The following is a 22,181-nucleotide window of genomic DNA, read 5'->3' on the forward strand; positions in this document are numbered from 1 at the left end:
GGGAGAAGTGGCAAAAAAGTCCTCACATGTCCAGGTGACAATACCAGTAAAACAATGTTACAGCCATAACACATTGGCATACAATTGGTATCAAAGGATGTATAAGTGTGGTCAAACATATATTTTGGATATCTAAAATGGGCGATCAATTGTTATTACCACAAAGAACATGCATAAATCAGTACAACAGATCATAATTAAATAATTGTACATGTACGGATATCATGGAAGATAATGTACAGTGATCAGATAGTAGTCATAAAACAAAGCAAGTGCATTACCCGAATCAGCCTAATCCTGCCTCTATTAAGAAGTATTCCCCCAGAAGAAGCTAACGCGAAACATGAGTTGGGGTATCAGTCCTCACTTCCTACAGGTGGCTCAGTTGAGTATTTTACATGTGGTACTTACTTTGAATGGTCTATGTACTAGCTTGTACTTTAGTGGTATACTGGATAGAAGGATAACATTGGGCTGGATTCTAGAGTAGGGCTCTCATATTTTGATACTGCTTAATACAGACAGGATTAGGCTGTATAGGCTGTTTGAAAATGCACTTCCTAGACAGGGCCATTCAGTCAAACTGAGCAATTGTGGGAGAAGAGCCCTGGTGAGAGAGGTAAAGAAGAACCCCAAGATCACTGTGGCTGAGCTCCAGAGATGCAGTAGGGAGATGGGAGAAAGTTCCACAAAGTCAACTATCACTGCAGCCCTCCACCAGTTGGGCTTTTATGGCAGAGTGGCCCAACAGAAGCCTCTTCTCGCTGCCAGACATATGAAAGCCCGCATAGAGTTTGCTAAAAAACACATGAAGGACTCCCAGACTATGAGAAATAAGATGCTATGGTCTGATGAGATGAAGACAGACCTTTCTGGTGATAATTCTAAGCGGTATGTGTGGAGAAAACCAGGCACTGCTCATCACCTGCCCAATACAATCCCAACAGTGAAACATGGTGGTGGCAGCATCATGCTATGGGGGTGTTTTTCAGCTGCAGGGACAGAATGACTGGTTGTTATTGAAGGAAACATGAATGCGGCCAAGTACAGAGATATCCTTTTGTTTTCCACCATATAACCAATAATAACTGCAGCAGCCAAAACAATATTCCCTGCAAGTAATGGCCTTGAGTGAAGAGAATCTATACTATTAATGTTTACAAACTATTATACCTGAAGATGCTAAGTCATAGAGCAAATCATTGTATCTTGCTGAAGAGAAGAAGCCTAACAAACCAAACAGTGCAGTCATCATGACAACATCTTTTAAGTGTTAATTGTGCTGAGCCTTCCGGAGCTGAAGCATTAGTGCTACTTCTTCAAGTGCAAGTACTTGAAGATAAAAGTTCAGTGTCTGCAATCTCTTAGCAATTTTCATTTCGCCTTCACATTTCTCCACTGAGAGATTTCACAAAATGTTACTGAAAGGCTTTAAATCATAAAGCATCTGTCATCCCGCCCGTCTTATTGATTGTTTTACATTTTGACTATTGTGTTATGTATGATAAAACAAATTCTAATAATTCACTGATTATTTTATAGCACTGAAAACAGAAACAAGCAAACATAAAATTATTATTCACGGTACGACCTTGATTAAAACAACAACTTGGAGCAATGTTATTCATTCAGTGGCTTATTGCTTGTAGTGGCCTAAGTGCTGGCAGCTGCTAATAATGGGCAGCAATGACACTAGGAATATCGCAGCAATAAAAGAAAAATTGAGTCACAATAGAAATGTGTAGAAGCAGGTGGATAAGAACTAACACAATCCCTTTCTTAAAAGAAAACAAAAAAAACACAGGGTTTCCCTAATTTTTCCTGTTTCAAGAGTTTGCAAGTGTCAAAAGAAACACCTCGTAGTCCAGGAATCTAACATCATATGATGTGACCCATTTTTTTTCCAACATTTCCACCAAAGTTCTTGATTGAGGTGCTTTCTCATCAGGTGGAGAAAAATGGTTGTAGGGGATGGTAAGTTTGTGAAATATGCTACAATGACGTGGGCTCTTTACTGCAAGGACACTTTTTACCTTGGGTTTTCAAATGACTTGATTTAATGGGCTCGAGATACTGAACCTCATGTTTGTCTTCTTTGTCCACAAAGGTCTAAACCAACTTGTTTATCAGTGTATTATCTGTTAGGGTATGGTTCCATGTTCAGGATATGGCAGCGCTTTGGACGTAGTACATGCCCGCTCCGTAGAAAGCGCTGGCAGCTTTTGTATGCGAGATGATTCCACATGTGTTCATTGAACCATGCGGAATCACCGCGTCCTATACATTGGACTGTGATATTTATCTTGCGGAGACAGAACGTCTCTGCAAGATAAATTGACATGCTGCGGTCTAGAAAGACGCACCGCATGTGCGTATACACAGGGAAGCCGGAGGCGTCCCTGCATGTATAGTTGAGGAGGGATTTCATAAAATCCCATCCACTATGCTGTAACATCTGGCTGCTGCAGCCAGGGCCGCCATCAGGGCATTACTGCCCTTACTAGCATATAGGGCCCGGGAGCAGAGAGCGGGCCCCTCACTTTTTGCTTCTGCTCACCTGAGGAGCAGAGCACCAGCCTGCGTGCGGCCGTGCAGAGAGTTGCCAGCTGCAGTGGAGCAGGGACGCGCAATCACACAGGCTGTGACAGTACTCACCCCCGCACCTGCAGTCAGCAGCACAGCCAGGACCTGTGCATCGGATCCGTCCCCTCAAGAAAAGTCATAGCTAGCAGACTGAGAAGAGACATGGAGGGGCAGGGCTAAACGAAGGGTGTGGAGCCACAGACAAGCAGGGAGAAGAAGGCAGAAGAAAAGATAAAAATAAGAGCGGCAGAGAGAAAAAGATGGAAGAAGTGAGAAAAGAGAGACAGAAAGCACAACAGACAGGCAAGACACAGGTGAGAATGCTATATATAAGACACTGGCTGCAGTGGTGGGATTCAGGGCGCTCTCATTAGTTTAGTGACACTGCTTGTAAAAATTTGCAGGCGGTTGCCCGAACCGTCAAGAAGCAGTGCATCTCAGTTGCAATATATTGCGGTACAGAAAGCCACTAGCTTTCTGCACAGCAAGAGTTACCATATTTTTCACATCAAAAGACACACTTTTTTTCCCAAGAAATTTGGGAGGAAAATGGGGCATGCGTCTTATGATGCGAACGCAGGCTTACACCGGGGGGTTGCGGTAGCGGAATTGGAGGCGGCACCTGAGCAGGGTCCCTTCCTCAGGATGCAGGCGGCAGAAATGTGTCCACACTGTGGCCCGGTGTCCACGCTGCTTTCCACTCCACGGCCCAGTGTCCAGAGGATTCAGGAAAATGGCCGCTGGAGACCGCGCATGCGCAGATTGAGATGTCGGCGGCACTCGGCTCCAGGAAAATGGCTGTCGAGAACTCAATCTGCACACAAGCGGCCTCCAGCGGCCCACGGCTTCTGGAAGATGGCCGCATGGAAACCGTTGATGTGCTTGCCATGGATACCAGGCCGCAGCATGGACACGGGACTGCGGCATGGACACTGGACAGCAACGTGGATACTGGACAGCAGCGTGGAGATCGGACGGCATCCTGAGGAAAGGACCCTGCTCTGGTGTTCTGCCTCACCACCAACACTAGACCCACAGAGTCGCACCCCGGAACTGCAGCATTGCCCCACTTCTGCCGCCGCTGGGAAGGGACCATGCCTCCTGTGACCCCGCTGTACCACCAACGGCCCTCATGTAAGATACCTTAAATTCGAATAAGACGGACTTCCCATCTCATAAAAATCTTTTTTCTGCTATTTTCCACCCCAAAATTTGGGGTGTGTCTTATGGTCCGGTGCGTCTTATAGTCTGAAAAATATTGTAATAGCTGCCAGACAATCACAGGCGTCAGCTGACGTCAGCGCGCATGTCATCAGCGTATGATGTCATGTTATGTCCTGGCGCATCCGCACCTCAAATAAATGAGGGAGAGGGCACCGCTGGGCCGTGAGAAGGTAAGCTTAACTTTTTTTCTTTCTTTTTGTACTAAAAGCCACAGGAAGGGAGCTCATATGGGGCAGGATGGGAGCTCATATGGGGGCAGGATGAGAGCTCAAATGGGGGCAGGATCGGAGCTCATATGGGGCAGGATCGGAGCTCATATGGGGCAGGATCGGAGCTAATATGGGGGCAGGATGGGAGCTTATATGGGGGCAGGATGGATGCTCATATGGGGCAGGATGGGAGCTCATATGGGGCAGGATGTGAGCTCATATGGGGACAGGATTTGCGCTCATATGGGGGCAGGATGGGAAAACATTTGGCTAGAACCAGGAATGAAACACAAGGGGGGTAGAATGGGGAATATTATCACTGCAGGGGCTAGTCAAGGGATATTATATTTATTACTGCAGTGATGTATTTTATTTTTGGAGGATACTGTTTCCAACGGGGAGGGGGGTCCTGATACTATACAGAGCGACACTGTCTCCTTTTTTCTTAATCTGGTGTAGTATAGAAGTTGGGAAAATATAAGTAATGTGCTAGGCAAGTGGTGCTCTAGATATCTGTGTTATTTCCTGCAGAGACGAGTCCTGGCTGGAAGAAGTAATGGCGGTATGTGCTGAATGAAGATGAAAAGCAAAGATTGAGGACTTCACCTAGAGACGTCACTGATGAGTTAGTGTATTACACGTACACGCACAGTATACACTGTATATTATATACAGAGTTCCTGTGTACAGTGTCACCAGTGATCACTGTATTACCTGTACACTGACTCTATATACAGAGCTCCTGTGTATAATGTCATTGGTGATCACCATATTACCTGTAGACTGACACTATATACAGAGCTTCTGTGTGCAATGTCACTGGTGATCACTGTGTTACCTGTACACTGACACTATATACAGAGCTCATGTGTATAATGTCACTGGTGATGACTATATTACCTGTACACTGACACTATATACAGAGCTCCTGTGTATAATGTCACTGGTGATCACTGTATTATCTGTACACTGACACTATATACAGAGCTCTGTACACTGACACTATATGCAGATCTCCTGTGTATAATGTCACCAGTGATCACTATTACCTGTACACTGACACTATATACAGAGCTCCTGTGTATAATGTCATTGGTGATCACCATATTACCTGTACACTGACACTATATACAGAGCTTCTGTGTGCAATGTCACTGGTGATCACTGTGTTACCTGTACACTGACACTATATACAGGGCTCCTGTGTATTAGGTCACTGGTGATCACTGTATTACCTGTACACTGACACTATATACAGAGCTCCTGTGTATAATGTCACTGGTGATCACTGTATGATCTGTACACTGACACTATATACAGAGCTCTGTACACTGACAGTATATGCAGATCTCCTGTGTATAATGTCACCAGTGATCACTGTATTACCTGTACACTGACACTATATACAGGGCTCCTGTGTATAATGTCACTGGTGATCACTGTATTACCTGTACACTGATACTATATACAGAGCTCCTGTGTATAATGTCACTGGTGATCATTGTATTATCTGTACACTGACACTATATGCAGATCTCCTGTGTATAATGTCAGCAGTGATCACTGTATTACCTGTACACTGACACTATATAGAGAGCTCCTGTGTATAATGTCACTGGTGATCCCTGTATTATCTGTACACTGACACTATATACAGAGCTCTGTACACTGACACTATATGCAGATCTCCTGTGTATAATGTCACCAGTGATCACTATTACCTGTACACTGACACTATATACAGAGCTCCTGTGTATAATGTCATTGGTGATCACCATATTACCTGTACACTGACACTATATACAGAGCTTCTGTGTGCAATGTCACTGGTGATCACTGTGTTACCTGTACACTGACACTATATACAGGGCTCCTGTGTATTAGGTCACTGGTGATCACTGTATTACCTGTACACTGACACTATATACAGAGCTCCTGTGTATAATGTCACTGGTGATCACTGTATTATCTGTACACTGACACGATATGCAGATCTCCTGTGTATAATGTCAGCAGTGATCACTGTATTACCTGTACACTGACACTATATAGAGAGCTCCTGTGTATAATGTCACTGGTGATCCCTGTATGATCTGTACACTGACACTATATACAGAGCTCTGTACACTGACAGTATATGCAGATTTCCTGTGTATAATGTCACCAGTGATCACTGTATTACCTGTACACTGACACTATATACAAAGCTCCTTTGTATAATGTCACTTGTGATCTCTGTATTATCTGTACACTGACACTATATACAGAGCTCCTGTGTAAAATGTCACTGGTGATCCCTGTATTATCTGTACACTGACACTATATACAGAGCTTCTGTGCATAATGTCACCAGTGATCACTATTACCTGTACACTGACACTATATACAGAGCTTCTGTGCATAATGTCACCTGTGATCACTGTATTACCTGTACACTGACACTATATAAAGAGCTTCTGTGCATAATGTCACCAGTGATCACTATTACCTGTACACTGACACTATATACAGAGCTCCTGTGTATAATGTCACTGGTGATCCCCATATTACCTGTACACTGATGCTATACAGAGCTGCTGTGTGCAATGTCACTGGTGATTACTGTATTACCTGTGCACTGACACTATAAACAGAGCTCCTGTGTATAATGTCACTGATGATCACTGTATTACCTGTACACTGACACTATATACAGAGCTCCTGTGTATAATGTTACTGGTGATCACTGTATTTCCAGTACACTGACACTATATACAGAGCTCCTGTGTATAATGTCACTGGTGATCCCTGTATTATCTGTACACTGACACTATATACAGAGCTCTGTACACTGACACTATATGCAGATCTCCTGTGTATAAGGTCACCAGTGATCACTGTATTACCTGTACACTGACACTATATACAGAGCTCCTGTGTATAATGTCACTGGTGATCACTGTATGATCTGTACACTGACACTATATACAGAGCTCTGTACACTGACAGTATATGCAGATCTCCTGTGTATAATGTCACCAGTGATCACTGTATTACCTGTACACTGACACTATATACAGGGCTCCTGTGTATAATGTCACTGGTGATCACTGTATTACCTGTACACTGATACTATATACAGAGCTCCTGTGTATAATGTCACTGGTGATCACTGTATTATCTGTACACTGACACTATATGCAGATCTCCTGTGTATAATGTCAGCAGTGATCACTGTATTACCTGTACACTGACACTATATAGAGAGCTCCTGTGTATAATGTCACTGGTGATCCCTGTATTATCTGTACACTGACACTATATACAGAGCTCTGTACACTGACACTATATGCAGATCTCCTGTGTATAATGTCACCAGTGATCACTATTACCTGTACACTGACACTATATACAGAGCTCCTGTGTATAATGTCATTGGTGATCACTGTATTACCGGCACACAGACACTGTCTTCTAAATACAGATCTCCTGTGTATAATGGCATTTATAGTGATATTAGTAACATGTTTTTTATTAATGATCAGTACTGTAGTATTCGGTCACTATGTGGTGGCAATATCTGATCTGGTCATGGTGTGGTAGTATTTGTTCCTTGTATGTGCTATTATTCGGTCACTATGTGGTGGTAATATGTGATCTGGTCATGGCATGGTGGTATTTGCTACTTGTATGTGGTATTATTGGTCACCATGTGGTGGTAACGAGATTCGGTCGTGGTGCGGTAATATTTGTCCCTTGCATGTGATATTATTGGGTATGTTAAAAATTGAAAAATAAATAAAAATATATCTAAATTGTGTTGTATTTTCATAAAAAAGGAACAGCACACTACTGATTACTTATCTCCGGGTGCAGAGCCTCCAGGCAACCTGTCCACTGGCTGTCCACATTCAATAAATATCAAAAAAGAGGCAGCACTCCATTTCTTCCAAAGAGTATAGGATTTATTCAAATCCACGTGTCAGTGCGACGTTTCAGCTCTACTGAGCTTTTCTCAAGCAGTGGATACAACTTCCTTAGTGCATATATATAGTACTTAGCCATCCTTAATTACAGCCATTTGTGTTAAATTATATACTTAGATATATCTAATAAAGTGCATCTGTGCATTATATGTGTAAACAATCTATGGGCCATGCTGTTCTTACCGCCACAGGAGCTTGTTAGTGATGGAGGACGCCATTGAATCTGTCGGCGTTCATAGACACCTATTGCGCATGTCCGTTGCGTCATATTACTTAGTTGAACTGCAGGTCAATGGCTGAATTCGGCGCATGCGCAGTAGCGCTAAGTTTCGCCATCTTTTTGGTGGCATAGTACGTGTATATGTACAGACAAAAGGGGCGTATTAATGCGCCATTAAGCTAATTAGAAGTATGTAAGCAGGCACAAAAGCGTCAAATGACGCCACTTACTCAAGCTATATATAATAATTATTACCACCATTCAGCATAAATAGCGTTTTTAGCATTTTTTAACTGCCAGTACCGTCTGCATTCTATATGAACTACAGCCCATGAAAATATGTATAAAAGTCGCCATAGGGACATTATTAGCACTGCCCTGAAACTACGAGTATAGCCTTGCGCAGGCCACACCCGCAGTTCCAATAGCGTTCAACTATGGGCAAGTCAAACCACTACGGTCAGACTGCCCACAGTCAGAATTGCCATATGGCAGTGAAGTGTCCCGGCGTATTACCAATGTTTTCCTACAGTAACATGACAGGTACTATAGCATTGTATCTACATATACAGAAGAAAGTGAGAAAATAGCCAGCATCATTAAAAAACATTGGACAATGTTGGGGAAATGTCTCCCCAATATCCAAGAGTTTAGGATGCCCCCACTGCATTCATACAAGAGAAGCAGGAACATTAAGGACATGCTTACTAGGTCAGACATTGGCCCTATGCGGAGAAGCACCCAGATGTCCCTGACAGGATCTGGGAGAAACGGATGCTTCCCCTGTTTGAATTGCATAAATTGCACATATATGATCAAAGGATCTACATTTAAACATCCAGTGACAGACAAAACTTACAAAATTAAGCACTTTTTGACCTGTAGCTCAGAGTATGTATTATCTATGTCCTTACATGCCTTGTAATCTGTGGTATGTTGGGGAAACAACTTGCGAATGTAACCCCTTAACGACCGCCGATACGCCTTTTAATGGCGGCCGCTAAGGGTACTTAAACCACAGCGACGTTAATTAACGGCGCTGTGGAAAAAGTGAATAGCGCCCCCCAGAGTCGGATTTTCTCTGGGGTCTCGGTTGCCGAGGGTAGCCGAGACCCCAGAGAACATGATCTGGGGGGTTTTTACCGACCCCCGAGTTGCGATCGCCGGTAATTAACCGTTTACCGGCGGTCGCAACAAAAAAAAACAACGCGATTTGCCATTTAATTTCTCTGTCCTCCGATGTGATTGCACATCGGAGGACAGAGAAATAGTGTCCCCGATGGCCCCCAATAGCCCCCCAATACTCACCTATCTCCCCCGGTGCTCCTCGTGGCTTCCGATGGGCGCCGCCATCTTTTTTTCCGGGAAAAAATGGCGGGCGCATGCGCAGTGCGCCTGCCGCCCGGCACCCGGAAGATCTTTGGGGTCTCGGCTGCCGGGGGTAGCCGAGACCCCAAAGAACATGATCGGGGTCGGTTTTTACCGACCCCTGTTTTGCAATCGCCGGTAATTAACTGTTTACCGGCGACCGCAAAAAAAAAAAGCGATCTGTAATTCTCTGCCCTCTGATGTGATCGCACATCAGAGGACAGAGAAATAGGGGGATTCGGGGACCCTATCATACTCACCCGGTGTCCCCGGGTCCTCCTGCGTCTCCTCTTGCCGGCCGGCTTCTTCCTCTGCAAAGAAAATGGTGGGCGCATGCGCAGTGCGCCCGCCATCTGCTGCCATCTGCCGGCCGGCAGGAGAGAAGAGTTGGGGCTAAAATTAGGGTTAGGGCTAGGGTTGGGGCTAAATTTAGGGTTAGGGCTAGGGTTAGGTTTAGGCTACTTTCACACTAGCGTTTTTTGGCTTCCGTCGCAATGCGTCGTTGGAGAAAAAACGCATCCTGCAAAAGTGCTTGCAGGATGCGTTTTTTTCTCCATTGACTTGCATTAGCGACACATTGCGACGGATTGCCACACGTCGCATCCGTCGTGCGACGGATGCGTCGTGCTTTGGCGGACCGTCGGCACAAAAAAACGCTACATGTAACTTTTTTTGTGCGACGTGTCCGCCATTTCCGACCGCGCATGCGCGGCCGGAACTCCGCCCCCGCCTCTCCGCACCTCACAATGGGGCAGCGGATGCGTTGAAAAAACAGCATCCTCTGCACCCGCTGCGCGGCGCTTACAACGCTAGCGTCAGTACGTCGGCCCGACACACTGCGATGGTCCGAGTACGACGCTAGTGTGAAAGTAGCCTTAGGCTTCTTTCACACTTGCGTCGGTACGGGGCGGTCGCAATGCGTCAGCCCGACGTACCGACGCACGTTGTGAAAATTGTGCACAACGTGGGCAGTGGATGCAGTTTTTCAACGCATCCGCTGCACAGTCTATGTCTTGGGGAGGAGGGGGCAGAGTTACGGCCACGCATGCGCGGAAATGGCAGACGCGACGTACAAAAAAAAGGTTACATTGAACTTTTTTTGTGACGACGGTCCGCCAAAACACAATGGATCCAGTGCACGATGGACGCGACGTGTGGCTATCCGTCGGTAATACAAGTCTATGGGCAAAAAAGGCATCCTGTGGGCACATTTGCAAGATCCGTTTTTTGTCCAAAATGATGGATTGTGACGGATGCCACACGACGCAAGTGTGAAAGTAGCCTTAGGGTTAGGGTTGGGGCTAAAGTTAGGGCTAGGGTTAGGATTGGGGCAAAAGTTAGGGTTAGGGCTAGGGTTGGGGCTAAAATTAGGGTTAGGGTTGGGGCTAAATTTAGGGATAGAGTTGGGATTAGGGTTAGGGTTTGGATTAGGGTTGGTACTAGGGTTACGGTTGGGATTAGGGTTAAGGTTAGGGTTGGGATTAGGGTTAGGTTTGAGGTTAGGGTTGAGATTAGGGTTAGGGGTGTGTTGAATTTAGGGTTTTGATTAGGGTTATGGTTAGAGTTGAGATTAGGGCTGTTTTGGGGTTAGGGTTGTGATTATCGTTAGGGTTGTGATTAGGATTATGGATCGGGTTGAGATTAGGGTTAGGGGTGTGTTGGAGTTAGGGTTGGAGTTAGAATTGGGGGGTTTCCACTCTTTAGGTACATCAGGGGGTCTCAAAACACGACAGACAATTTTGCGCTAAAAAAGTCAAATGGTGCTCCCTCCCTTCTGAGCTCTGCCGTGCGCCCAAACAGTGGTTTACCCCCACATATGGGGTACCAGCATACTCAGGACAAATTGGAGAACAAATATTGTTGTCAAATTTCTCTTGTTACCCTTGTGAAAATAAAAACTTGGGGGCTAAAAAATCTTTTTTGTGGAAAAAAAAAATATTTTCTATTTTCACTACTCTGCATTATAAACTTCTGTGAAGCACTTGGGCATTCAAAGTTCTCACCACATATCTAGATAAGTTCCTTGGGGGGTCTAGTTTCCAAAATGGGGTCACTTTTGGGGGGTTTCTACTGTTTAGGCACATCAGGGGCTCTCCAAACGCGACATGGCGTCCGATCTCAATTCCAGTCAATTTTGCATTGAAAAGTCAAATGGCGCTCCTTTGCTTCCGAGCTCAGCCATGCGCCCAAACAGTGGTTTACCCCCACATATGGGGTGTCGGCGTACTCAGGACACATTGTACAACAACTTCTGGGGTCCATTTTCTCCTGTTACCCTTGGTAAAATAAAAATTTGGAGGCAAAAAATCATTTTTGTAGAAAAAATGCGATTTTTTTATTTTCACGGCTCTACGTTATAAACTTCTGTGAAGCACCTGGGGGTTTAAAGTGCTCACCACACATCTAGATAAGTTCCTTAAGGGGTCTAGTTTCCAAAATGGTGTCATTTGTGGGGGGTTTCCACTGTTTAGGCACATCAGGGGTCTCCAAACGCGACATGGCATCTGATCTCAATTCCAGCCAATTCTGCATTGAAAAAGTCAAACGGTGCTCCTTCACTTCCAAGCTCTGCGGTGCGCCCAAAAAGTGGTTTACCTCCACATATGGGGTATCGGCGTACTCAGGAGAAATTGCACAACAAAATTTGTGGTTAAATTTCTGTTTTTACACTTGTGAAAATAAAAAAAAAATGGTTCTGAAGTAAAATGTTTGCAAAAAAAAGTTAAATGTTCATTTTTTTCTTCCACATTGTTTCAGTTCCTGTGAAGTACGTAAAGGGTTAATAAACTCCTTGAATGTGGTTTTGAGCAGCTTGAGGGGGTGCAGTTTTTAGAATGGTGACCCCTCAAAATGACTTCAAAGGTGATGTGGTCCCTAAAAAAAACATGGTGTTGTAAAAATGAGAAATTGCTGGTCAACTTTTAACCCTTATAACTCCCTAACAAAAAAAAATTTTGTTTCCAAAATTGTGCTGATGTAAAGTGGACATGTGGGAAATGTTATTTATTAACTATTTTTCGTGACATATCTCTCTGATTTAAGGGCATAAAAATACAAAGTTTGAAAATTGCAAAATTTTAAAATTTTTTGCCATATTTCCGTTTTTTTCATAAATAATCGCAAGTAATATCGAAGAAATGTTACCACTAACTTGAAGTGCAATATGTCACGAAAAAACAATCTCAGAATCAGCGAGATCCGATAAAGCGTTCCAGAGTTATAACCTCATAAAGTGACAGTGGTCAGAATTGTAAAAATTGGCTCGGTCATTAAATACCAAATTGGCTCTGTCACTAAGGGGTTAAAGTTAGGATGAACCAACATAGATACACCATAAGAAAGAAGAGAACTGACCTTCCGGTCCCCAAATATTTCACTGATTATAAGCATACAGAAAAAGACCTACGGTTCAAAATTATTGATACTGTCCCGGTACAGAGAAGAGGGGGAGATAGAGAATCAATCCTCAAAAAAAAAGAACTAATGTGGATATATGAGCTCAATACCCTAAAACCTGGGGGTCTTAATGTTGATTTTAAGATGCATACGATTATTTGAGAAAATTGTATGGTTATTTAGTCCCATGTTACTGCTATGTTGTTTTTAATTTAGGAAATGTAATTAATGTACTTTCCTAATTTTATCCTTTGTCTATATAAGAAGACGACCATGCAGGAATATTGCCTGGAAGGACCTTGTGAACATGGAGGACACATATATTAATATTAAAAAATTCTGGAAATTGATGTATTATATTACACTAATCTTACTTAATTTTCTTTATATGTATTGCGTTGAACTGAGGCCAATTTAATAAAGCAAGTTAAAAGAATGCTATAGTACCTGTCATGTTACTGTAGGAAAACATTGGTAATACGCCGGGACACTTCACTGCCATATGGCAATTCTGACTGTGGGCAGTCTGACCGTAGTGGTTTGACTTGCCCATAGTTGAACGCTATTGGAACTGCGGGTGTGGCCTGCGCAAGGCTATACTCGTAGTTTCAGGGCAGTGCTAATAATGTCCCTATGGCGACTTTTATACATATTTTCATGGGCTGTAGTTCATATAGAATGCAGATGGTACTGGCAGTTAAAAAATGCTAAAAACGCTATTTATGCTGAATGGTGGTAATAATTATTATATATAGCTTGAGTAAGTGGCGTCATTTGACGCTTTTGTGCCTGCTTACATACTTCTAATTAGCTTAATGGCGCATTAATACGCCCCTTTTGTCTGTACATATACATGTACTATGCCACCAAAAAGATGGCGAAATTTAGCGCTACTGCGCATGCGCCGAATTCAGCCATTGACCTGCAGTTCAACTAAGTAATATGACGCAACGGACATGCGCAATAGGTGTCTATGAACTCCGACAGATTCAATGGCGTCCTCCATCACTAACAAGCTCCTGTGGCGGTAAGAACAGCATGGCCCATAGATTGTTTACACATATAATGCACAGATGCACTTTATTAGATATATCTAAGTATATAATTTAACACAAATGGCTGTAATTAAGGATGGCTAAGTACTATATATATGCACTAAGGAAGTTGTATCCACTGCTTGAGAAAAGCTCAGTAGAGCTGAAACGTCGCACTGACACGTGGATTTGAATAAATCCTATACTCTTTGGAAGAAATGGAGTACTGCATCTTTTTTGATATTTCTAAATTGTGTTGGATATTTTAACAAATGTTTAATAAGTTACAGTAGAGTAGAGCCCGGCCAAAACAGTCTACAAAAGCTGCTGGCTATGTATGTGATCTGGTGATGGGAACTGTTAATGTTTGATTGGTGGGGACGTGGTGCAGAAGTGGAGTTTTTCCAAGAGAGGGTGGTGGGACTGTGGAAGGTTCGAAAGGTGTAGTCAGAGCTATGGTGGAGCCTGGGCAGAGTCTCAAGGGGGCCCTAAAAATGTTGCCAGTATAGAGCCCTGAAATTCCTAGTGGCAGTCCTGGCTGTGGCTGTACGCAGCGTCCAATCCACAGCATTTACTGACCGTGGAAACATACCCTTAGGGTGTGTTCACATATGTAAGGCCAATCAATTTTTTCCCTCTGCTGTAGTACTGAAACACTGAGAAACAGATACCATTATTGATCATATTTTATTCTGAGGGATCATTTCTGGCATCCTGTACATTATTATTATTATTATTATTATTATACATTTTTATAGCGCCATTTATTCCATGGCACTTAACATGTGAACGGGGCAAATATAGACAAGTACAATAAACATGAGTAAAACAAGGCACACACAAGTACAGGAGGAGAGAGGACTCTGCCCGCGAGGGCTCACAGTCTACAGGGGACGGGTGAGGATACACTAGGATACACTAGGAGAGGGTAGAGCTGGTCATGCGGCGGCTCAGCAGACTGGGGATCACTGCAGGTTGTAGGCTTGTCGGAAGAGGTGAGTCTTCAGGTTCCTTTTGAAGGTTTCCGTGGTAGGCGAGAGCCTGCTGTGTTGGGGTAGAGAGTTCCAGAGTATAGGGGAAGCACGGGAGAATTCTTGGATGCGGTTGTGGGAGGAAGAGATGAGAGAGGAGTAGAGAAGGAGATCATGAGACGATCCAAGGTTGCGTGTAGGTAGGTACCGGGAGACCATGTCACAGATGTATGGAGGAGTCAGGTTGTGAATGGCTTTGTATGTCATTGTTAGTGTTTTGAACTGTAGCCTCTGAGCAATAGGAAGCCAGTGAAGGGCCTGGCAGAGAGGAGAGGCTGCTGAGTGACGGGGAGACAGGTGGATTAGTCGGGCAGCAGAGTTTAGGATGGATTGGAGTGGTGCCAGAGTGCTAGAGGGGAGGCCAGAGAGTAGGAGGTTGCAGTAGTCGAGGCGGGAGATGATAAAGGCATGTACTAGTGTTTGTCATTTCATGGTCAAGGAATGCACGGATGCGGGAAATGTTTTTGAGTTGGAATCGGCAAGAGGAGGCAAGGGCTTGGATATGTGGCTTGAAAGAGAGGGTAGAGTCAAGAATCACCCCGAGGCACCGAGCGTGCGGGACCTGGGAAAGTGAGCAGCCATTGACATTGATGGATAGGTCGGGTGGAGGGGTAGAGTGAGGAGGGGAAAAAGCCGGATTACTCACCGGTAATGCTCTTTTAGTGAGTCCACGACAGCACCCCACTGGAGAGAGGGATCCGCCCCGCAGGAACAGGAAACCTATTGAGAAATAAATGGGGGCGGTCCGCCTCTCCTCCTCAGTTTTGATTTCAGAGTACCCGGAGGACCGCCAGTATTAGGCAAATATCATTTATTTCATTGTTTAAACTTATTTGCTTATGACTAAAAGGATTTTACTCAAATAATATGTATTATATTAATCTAGGGAGGGATGTAAGAGGGTGCTGTCGTGGACTCACTAAAAGAGCATTACCGGTGAGTAATCCGGCTTTTTACTCTTCGCCACGACAGCACCCCACTGGAGATCTTTCAGAGACCATCACCTAGGGAGGGGACCACCGTGCTGAGGACAGTCCTGCCAAAGTCTAGGTCAGAAGTTGACGATAGGTCTAGCCTATAGTGGTTATAAAATGTAGAAGGATTTGACCACGTTGCCGCCTTACATATAGTTTCAATCGGGACATCTCCCCTCTCTGCCCAGGAGGATGCCATCGCTCTGGTAGAGTGTGCCGTTATGCCTTCCGGAGGGTTTTCTTTCCTCGCGGAGTAAGCCAGTCTGATAGCCTCTCTGATCCACCGGGATAAGGTGCTTTTTGTTACTCCATGACCCTTCTTGACACCCTGGAAGGAAATAAACAGAGCCCTACTCTGTCGCCAGCTACTGGTCTTTTCAATGTATTTTAACACTACCCTTTTAACGTCTAGAGTGTGATATTTTTGTTCTTCAGGAGTGGAGGGATTACTGAAGAAAGTGGGCAAGATTATTTCTTGTGACCTGTGGAATTTTTTCGCTACTTTGGGTAGGTAGGAAGGGTCTGGTTTAAGAGTTAACTTATCCTGAAAGGTTAACAAAAAGGGTGGATCTATAGAGAGTGCTTGGATGTCACTGATTCTCCTAGCTGAAGTCAGTGCTACCAAGAGGGCCGTTTTTAGTGATAGACATTTAATTGGTATTGAGTCTATTGGCTCGAATGGAGAGTCTGTTAGGGCTTGTAAGACTAAATTTAAATCCCAGGGTGGAATCCTAGGTATGTTAACTGGATTCATTCTTTCGCAGGCCGTAATAAATCTGGATACCCATCTATCCCCCGCGATGTTATGGCCATAGAGGGCTCCTAGTGCTGAAACATGAACCTTTAGGGTGTTTACAGTTAGACCTAGTTCTCTCCCTTTTTGAAGAAACTCCAGGATAGAATGTATCGGAATTTCTGATGTGTCGGTAGATGTATGGAATTGAAAAAATTTTCTCCATACTCTTGTATAGATTTTTGTGGTGGAGGGTTTTCTACTATGGAGAAGCGTATCAATTAAACCCCCCGAGAATCCTCTCGATCTTAACATCTGCCTCTCAAGTTCCAGGCCGTCAGGTGTAGATTGTCCACCTGAGGGTGGAAAAACGGACCCTGGAAGAGAAGGTTGGGCGTTGAGGGGAGGACCCAAGGATCTGAGACCGACATGGTCTGTAACCATGAGAACCATGGTCTCTTGGGCCAGAATGGAGCTATCAGTACAACTCTCGCCCCTTCTTCCCTGATTTTGCGTATAACTTGAGGTAGCAATATGATCGGAGGAAACGCGTACGCCAGACTGAACTGCCAAGGGGCTTGGAGAGCGTCCAGAATGTCCGGATGATCCGCTGGAGATAGAGAAGCAAATCTCCGGACTTTTCTGTTTTTCCTTGTGGCGAAAAGATCTATCTGAGGACGGCCCCAAAGAGATATTATGTCCAGAAATATCTGCTGGTTTAGACACCACTCTCCTTGCCTCAGGGTGTGTCTGCTTAAGAAGTCCGCCTGCTGATTGCTTGCTCCCCTTATGTGCAATGCAGTAAGGGATGTTAGGTGACTTTCTGCTAGATTTAAGATTTCCGTAGCAGAAGACATCAGAGTCTCTGATCGCGTGCCTCCTTGCCGGTTTAGATACGCCACCGTGGTGGTGTTGTCGGACAGGACTCTGACGTCTTTCCCCCGAATCTGTGGGAGGAAATGGTATAAGGCGTATTTTACAGCATTCAGTTCTTTAAAGTTAGAGGAGCCGCAATTTTCTTCCATGCTCCATGATCCCTGGCAATAATCGTTCCCCATATGAGCGCCCCATCCATAAGGACTGGCGTCAGTGGTTATGGTATGAGATGGCGTTATTACCCATGGAACCCCACTCAACAAATGGTTTGAGTCTAGCCACCACTCTAAAGAAGTTAAAACCTCCTGAGATAAGGTTATTTTTGTATTTAGGTGACCAAATAACCGTCTATCCTCTTGTAAAATTTGATGTTGTAGTACCCGAGTATGGTGTTGAGCCCATCTCACTGCTGGTATACAAGAGATAAGAGACCCTAATAACGACATAGCTTGTCTTAGGGATATGCGAGGATTATTTATTGCGGCTAGGACTTTGTGTCTGATCAGTAGGATTTTTACCTGTGGCAGGAGACACTTTTGAGATATGGAGTCTAACTGGAACCCCAAGAACGCCTGACGGGAAAGCGGAGTGAGTCTGGATTTGTCGGTATTGATTATCCAGCCCAGGTCCTGTAGAGAGGAAATTGCGTGAGCTAAACGATCAGCACATTGAGTAACTGAATTTCCTATTACCAAAAAGTCATCCAGATAGGGGACTATCAAAGTTTCCTTCTGGCGTAGGTATGCCATCACCTCTAGCATTATCTTGGTGAAGATCCTCGGCGCTGTTGAGAGGCCGAAGGGTAAGGCCGCATACTGGAAGTGACGAACCTCGTTGTTGATTTTTACCGCCACTCTGAGGAATTTTTGGTATCTGTTATGAATGGGGAGATGATAGTAAGCATCCTTTAGATCAATGCCCCCCATCATACAGTTTGGGAAGAGGAGTTTTATGGTGGACCTAATGGACTCCATTTTAAATGTATAATTTTCAATGAATGAATTGAGTTTTTTAAGGTTTATGATGGTTCTGAAAGAACCGTCGGGCTTAGAGATTAGGAATAGGGGAGAATAGAATCCCCTACCCTCCTGTCCCACTGGCACTTGGACTAGGACCCGTTTTGATATCAGGGTTTGAATTTCAAGCTCTAAAGCCTGTTGCTGTATAGGCGAGCTGAGAGTTGTTATAATATAAGACTCGTGGGGTACACGAGAGAATTTTAATTTAATTCCATCTCGGACGATATTTAAAACCCACGAGCTAGATGTTATCTTCTCCCATTGGGTGGTGAAAAATTTAAGTCTGCCCCCAACTGGTATGTCCTCAGTATTTGTCTTTTGGGGGGTTGGGTCTTCTAAACATGGTACCTCTCTGCTTGTCGTCTTTAGGGGTCCATGTTGTAGACCTATCCGTTTGCCTCCTTTTGCCAAACGGCCTCCTTTTAAAGGCTCTCCTGTAAAACGGAATAGAGGTTTCAGAAAAAGCTTTCTTCCTGTCCTTTGCCTTTTTGAGTATCTCATCTAAGGTTTTACCAAAGAGGTACTCACCCTCACATGGGATTGCGCATATTTTAGACTTAGATTGCGCGTCCCCTTTCCAACTCTTCATCCATAGGGCTCTTCTTGCGTTATTTACAAGGCCCGCAGATCTTGCTGCTAAACGGAGTGAGTCGGCGGAGGCGTCTGCCAGAAAGGCCGCTGCTCCTCGTATTAAAGGGATGGCTGCTCTTAGTTTTTCCCTCGAGCTTTTCTTTTCAATTTGCTGGTCTAACTGATCAATCCAGATGATCATTGACCGGGCCGCGCAAGTGCTGGCTACTGCAGGTTTGAATATTCCTGTAGCCGCTTCCCAGGAACGTTTAAGGGATGATTCAGCCTTACGATCCAAAGGATCGACCAATAGTCCCGCATCCTCCACAGGTAGAGTGGATTGTTTGGAGGTAGAGGCTACAGCTGCGTCGACCTTAGGGACTTTGGTCCAAGTAAGAAGCTCCTCGTCACTAAACGGATATTTGCGTTTTGAGGCTGAGGGTAGAAAGCCTCTCTGATCTTGCTTCTCCCACTCTCTTTTAATTAATGTTTTCACTGCTGGTATAACCGGAAAACATCTCCTCTTTCTGTCTGCCAAACCCGCGAACATTATTTCTTGCGCGGTTTGCGCACCCTTAGACTCCTCACACCCCATGGTATTTCGAATAGATTTTACCAAGTTGTCCACACTGTCCAAGGGGAAACATGAGCGTCCCTCAATCTCTGATGAGGATGATGACGCTGGACATGATGATAGGGAGGCATCTGACAGTATCGGTTGGTCACTGTCGGAGTCTGACACAAGTGTCGGCGTTTTAGATTTAGAACTACGCGGTTTTTCCTGGGTCATATTTTTTAGTTCTTCTCTAATAATGGCCCGTAGGTCCGTAATGGACACTGCTGCTCCCTGTGTTTCTTTTAAACAGTCCTCACAAAGTTTTTTGGGGTATGAGTCAGGGAGGGGCTGGTTACACAAGGCACATTCCCTGTGCTTCGTTTTTTGTCGTTTTTTGCTCTAAGCGTGTAAGTAGAGAGAGAAAGGGAAAAGAGAGAGATAGGGAGACAGCATTAGCTTAATAGGCAGAGTTCACAACTCACCCAGTGAAGCAAATAATACCGGATCAGAAGGCCGAGATCCTGTTCTGGAACCGTCGCTTTTACGAGCGGTGTCCGAGGATCCTTTGGCGTGATCTTTGGCGGGGGGTACTGGAACTCCGGTTGTGGGGTCCATGGCACCTGGGGATGACATCTCTGCATCGCCGATTCAGCGTTAGTAAGCGCTTTAAATAGAGCGCCAAAACGTTGTTTTTTTTTTTTTTTTTGTTTCCGCGCATGCGCAGATCAGTGCCGGCTCCCCCGCCCTGGATCCGGCCTAGGCGCCCCGGAAGTCCAAGAACCACTTCCGGGGTAGCCTGTATGTGCGGCGGTCGGCGCACGCGCGGCCCGGGATTCAACGCCGGCCGCTGGAAGGTCACCTTACCCGGCTCCTGCTGCCGTACCGCACGCTGGGAAGGACGCCGGTCGGCCTTTCCCGGACCCGGCCGTCTGCCCGCTCCATCAGACGAGGGGGGAGCCGTCTAACGGAACTCCCCCGACGCTGCTTCTGAGCCGCAGCCCCTGCCGTTCTCACGGATACTGCGCAGGCGGCATGCAAGCCCAGGTATGTTTCTCAGTAAGAAGTCCTGTCGTTCCCGCAGGAACAGGAAACCTAAACTGAGGAGGAGAGGCGGACCGCCCCCATTTATTTCTCAATAGGTTTCCTGTTCCTGCGGGGCGGATCCCTCTCTCCAGTGGGGTGCTGTCGTGGCGAAGAGTAAAAGATGATGAATTCTGTTTTGTCCATATTCAGTTTTAGAAAACGAGCAGAATAAAGGATGAAATTGGGATTTTGGTCAGCAAGGAAGTGAGGTCAGGTCCAGATAGGTAGATCTGTGTATCATCAGCGTAGAGATGATATTGTAAACCATGGGATTCTATGAGCTGTCCCAGGCCAAAGGTGTAGATGGAGAAGAGTAGGGGTCCTAGAACTGAGCCTTGGGGAACACCGAGAGACAGGGGTGAGATGAGGAGGTGGTGTGGGAGAGGGAGACACTGAATGTCCGGTCTGTTAGATATAAGATCCAGGATAGGGCCAAGTCTGTGATGCCAAGAGATGAGAGAATCTGTAACAGGAGGGAGTGGTCCACAGTGTCGAAGGCAGAAGACAGGTCCAGGAGGAGGAGGAGGACAGAGTAGTGTCGCTTGCTCTTGGTGGTTAGTAGGTCATTGGTCACTTTAGTTAGGGCAGTTTCAGTTGAGTGATGTGGTCGGAAGCCAGATTGTAACCGGTCAAAGAGGGAGCAGGAGGAGAGGAGGGAGGACAGTTCAAGATGCTGTTCCAGTAGTTTTGAGGCATAAGGGAGAAGGGATATCGGGCGATAGCTGGACACAGAGGATGGGTGGAGGGAGGGTTTTTTGAGGATAGGTGTGATTGACGCGTGTTTGAAGGATGAGGGGAAGACACCGTTTGTAAGTGGAAGGTTGAAGAGTTGTGTTAGGGTTGGGATGAAGACTTTTGCGAGGTTAGGGATGAGGTGGGACGGAAGCGGGTCAAGTGTGCAAGTGGTGAGATGTGATCTTGACAGAAGGATGGAGAGCTGATCATCTATCATGGTGGAGAAGCTGGCTTTGGAACAGGGCTGAGAAGTCAAGAGGAGAGGCATTGGGGGCTGCGGGCCAAAGCTTTGTCTGATGATATCGATCTTCTGTACATCATTTGTTGTACTGAACTGATCCAGGAGGCAGATGACAGCATTGACTGCAATATTATACAAGTGCTTCTCACAAAATTAGAACATCATCAAAAAGTTAATTTACTTCAGTTCTTCAATACAAAAAGTGAAACTCATATTATATAAAGTCGTTACAGAGTGATCTATTTCAAGTGTTTATTTCTGTTAATGTTGATGATTATGACTTACAGCTAATGAAAACCCAAAAGTCATTATCTCAGTAAATTAGAATACTTTATAACCCCAAATTGAAAAAGGATTTTAAAAT

At 45.0% G+C, this 22,181-nt stretch overlaps 2 protein-coding genes across 2 annotated transcripts in view; both read right to left on the bottom strand.

The window, feature by feature from the left end:
* Positions 1-22,181, bottom strand: part of CCDC178 (coiled-coil domain containing 178) — a 732,453-nt gene that overhangs the window by 598,568 nt on the left and 111,704 nt on the right. The window lies entirely within an intron of this gene.
* Positions 1,274-20,801, bottom strand: LOC143782126 (uncharacterized). The gene is made up of 4 exons (XM_077269251.1): positions 19,161-20,801; positions 18,366-19,066; positions 17,819-18,242; positions 1,274-1,398 (listed from the first exon to the last, which is right to left on the bottom strand). The coding sequence occupies exons 1-4, from the start codon at positions 19,990-19,992 to the stop codon at positions 1,274-1,276; spliced, it is 2,082 nt and encodes a 693-aa protein (XP_077125366.1). The 5' UTR covers positions 19,993-20,801.

This window comes from Ranitomeya variabilis, chromosome 6 (genome assembly GCF_051348905.1).
Source record: "Ranitomeya variabilis isolate aRanVar5 chromosome 6, aRanVar5.hap1, whole genome shotgun sequence".
Classification (NCBI taxonomy): Eukaryota; Metazoa; Chordata; class Amphibia; order Anura; family Dendrobatidae; genus Ranitomeya; species Ranitomeya variabilis.

Coding starts and splice junctions, on each gene's coding strand:
- LOC143782126 (XM_077269251.1), bottom strand. CDS start 19,992: ATGACCCAGGAAAAACCGCGTAGTTCTAAATCTAAAACGCCGACACTT. Junction 19,067..19,160: donor ATGCGCAATCCCATGTGAGG/GTGAGTACCTCT, acceptor TCCGTTTTACAG/GAGAGCCTTTAAAAGGAGGC. Junction 1,399..17,818: donor TACCATAACCACTGACGCCA/GTCCTTATGGAT, acceptor GAAATCTCTCAG/TGGAGAAATGTGAAGGCGAA.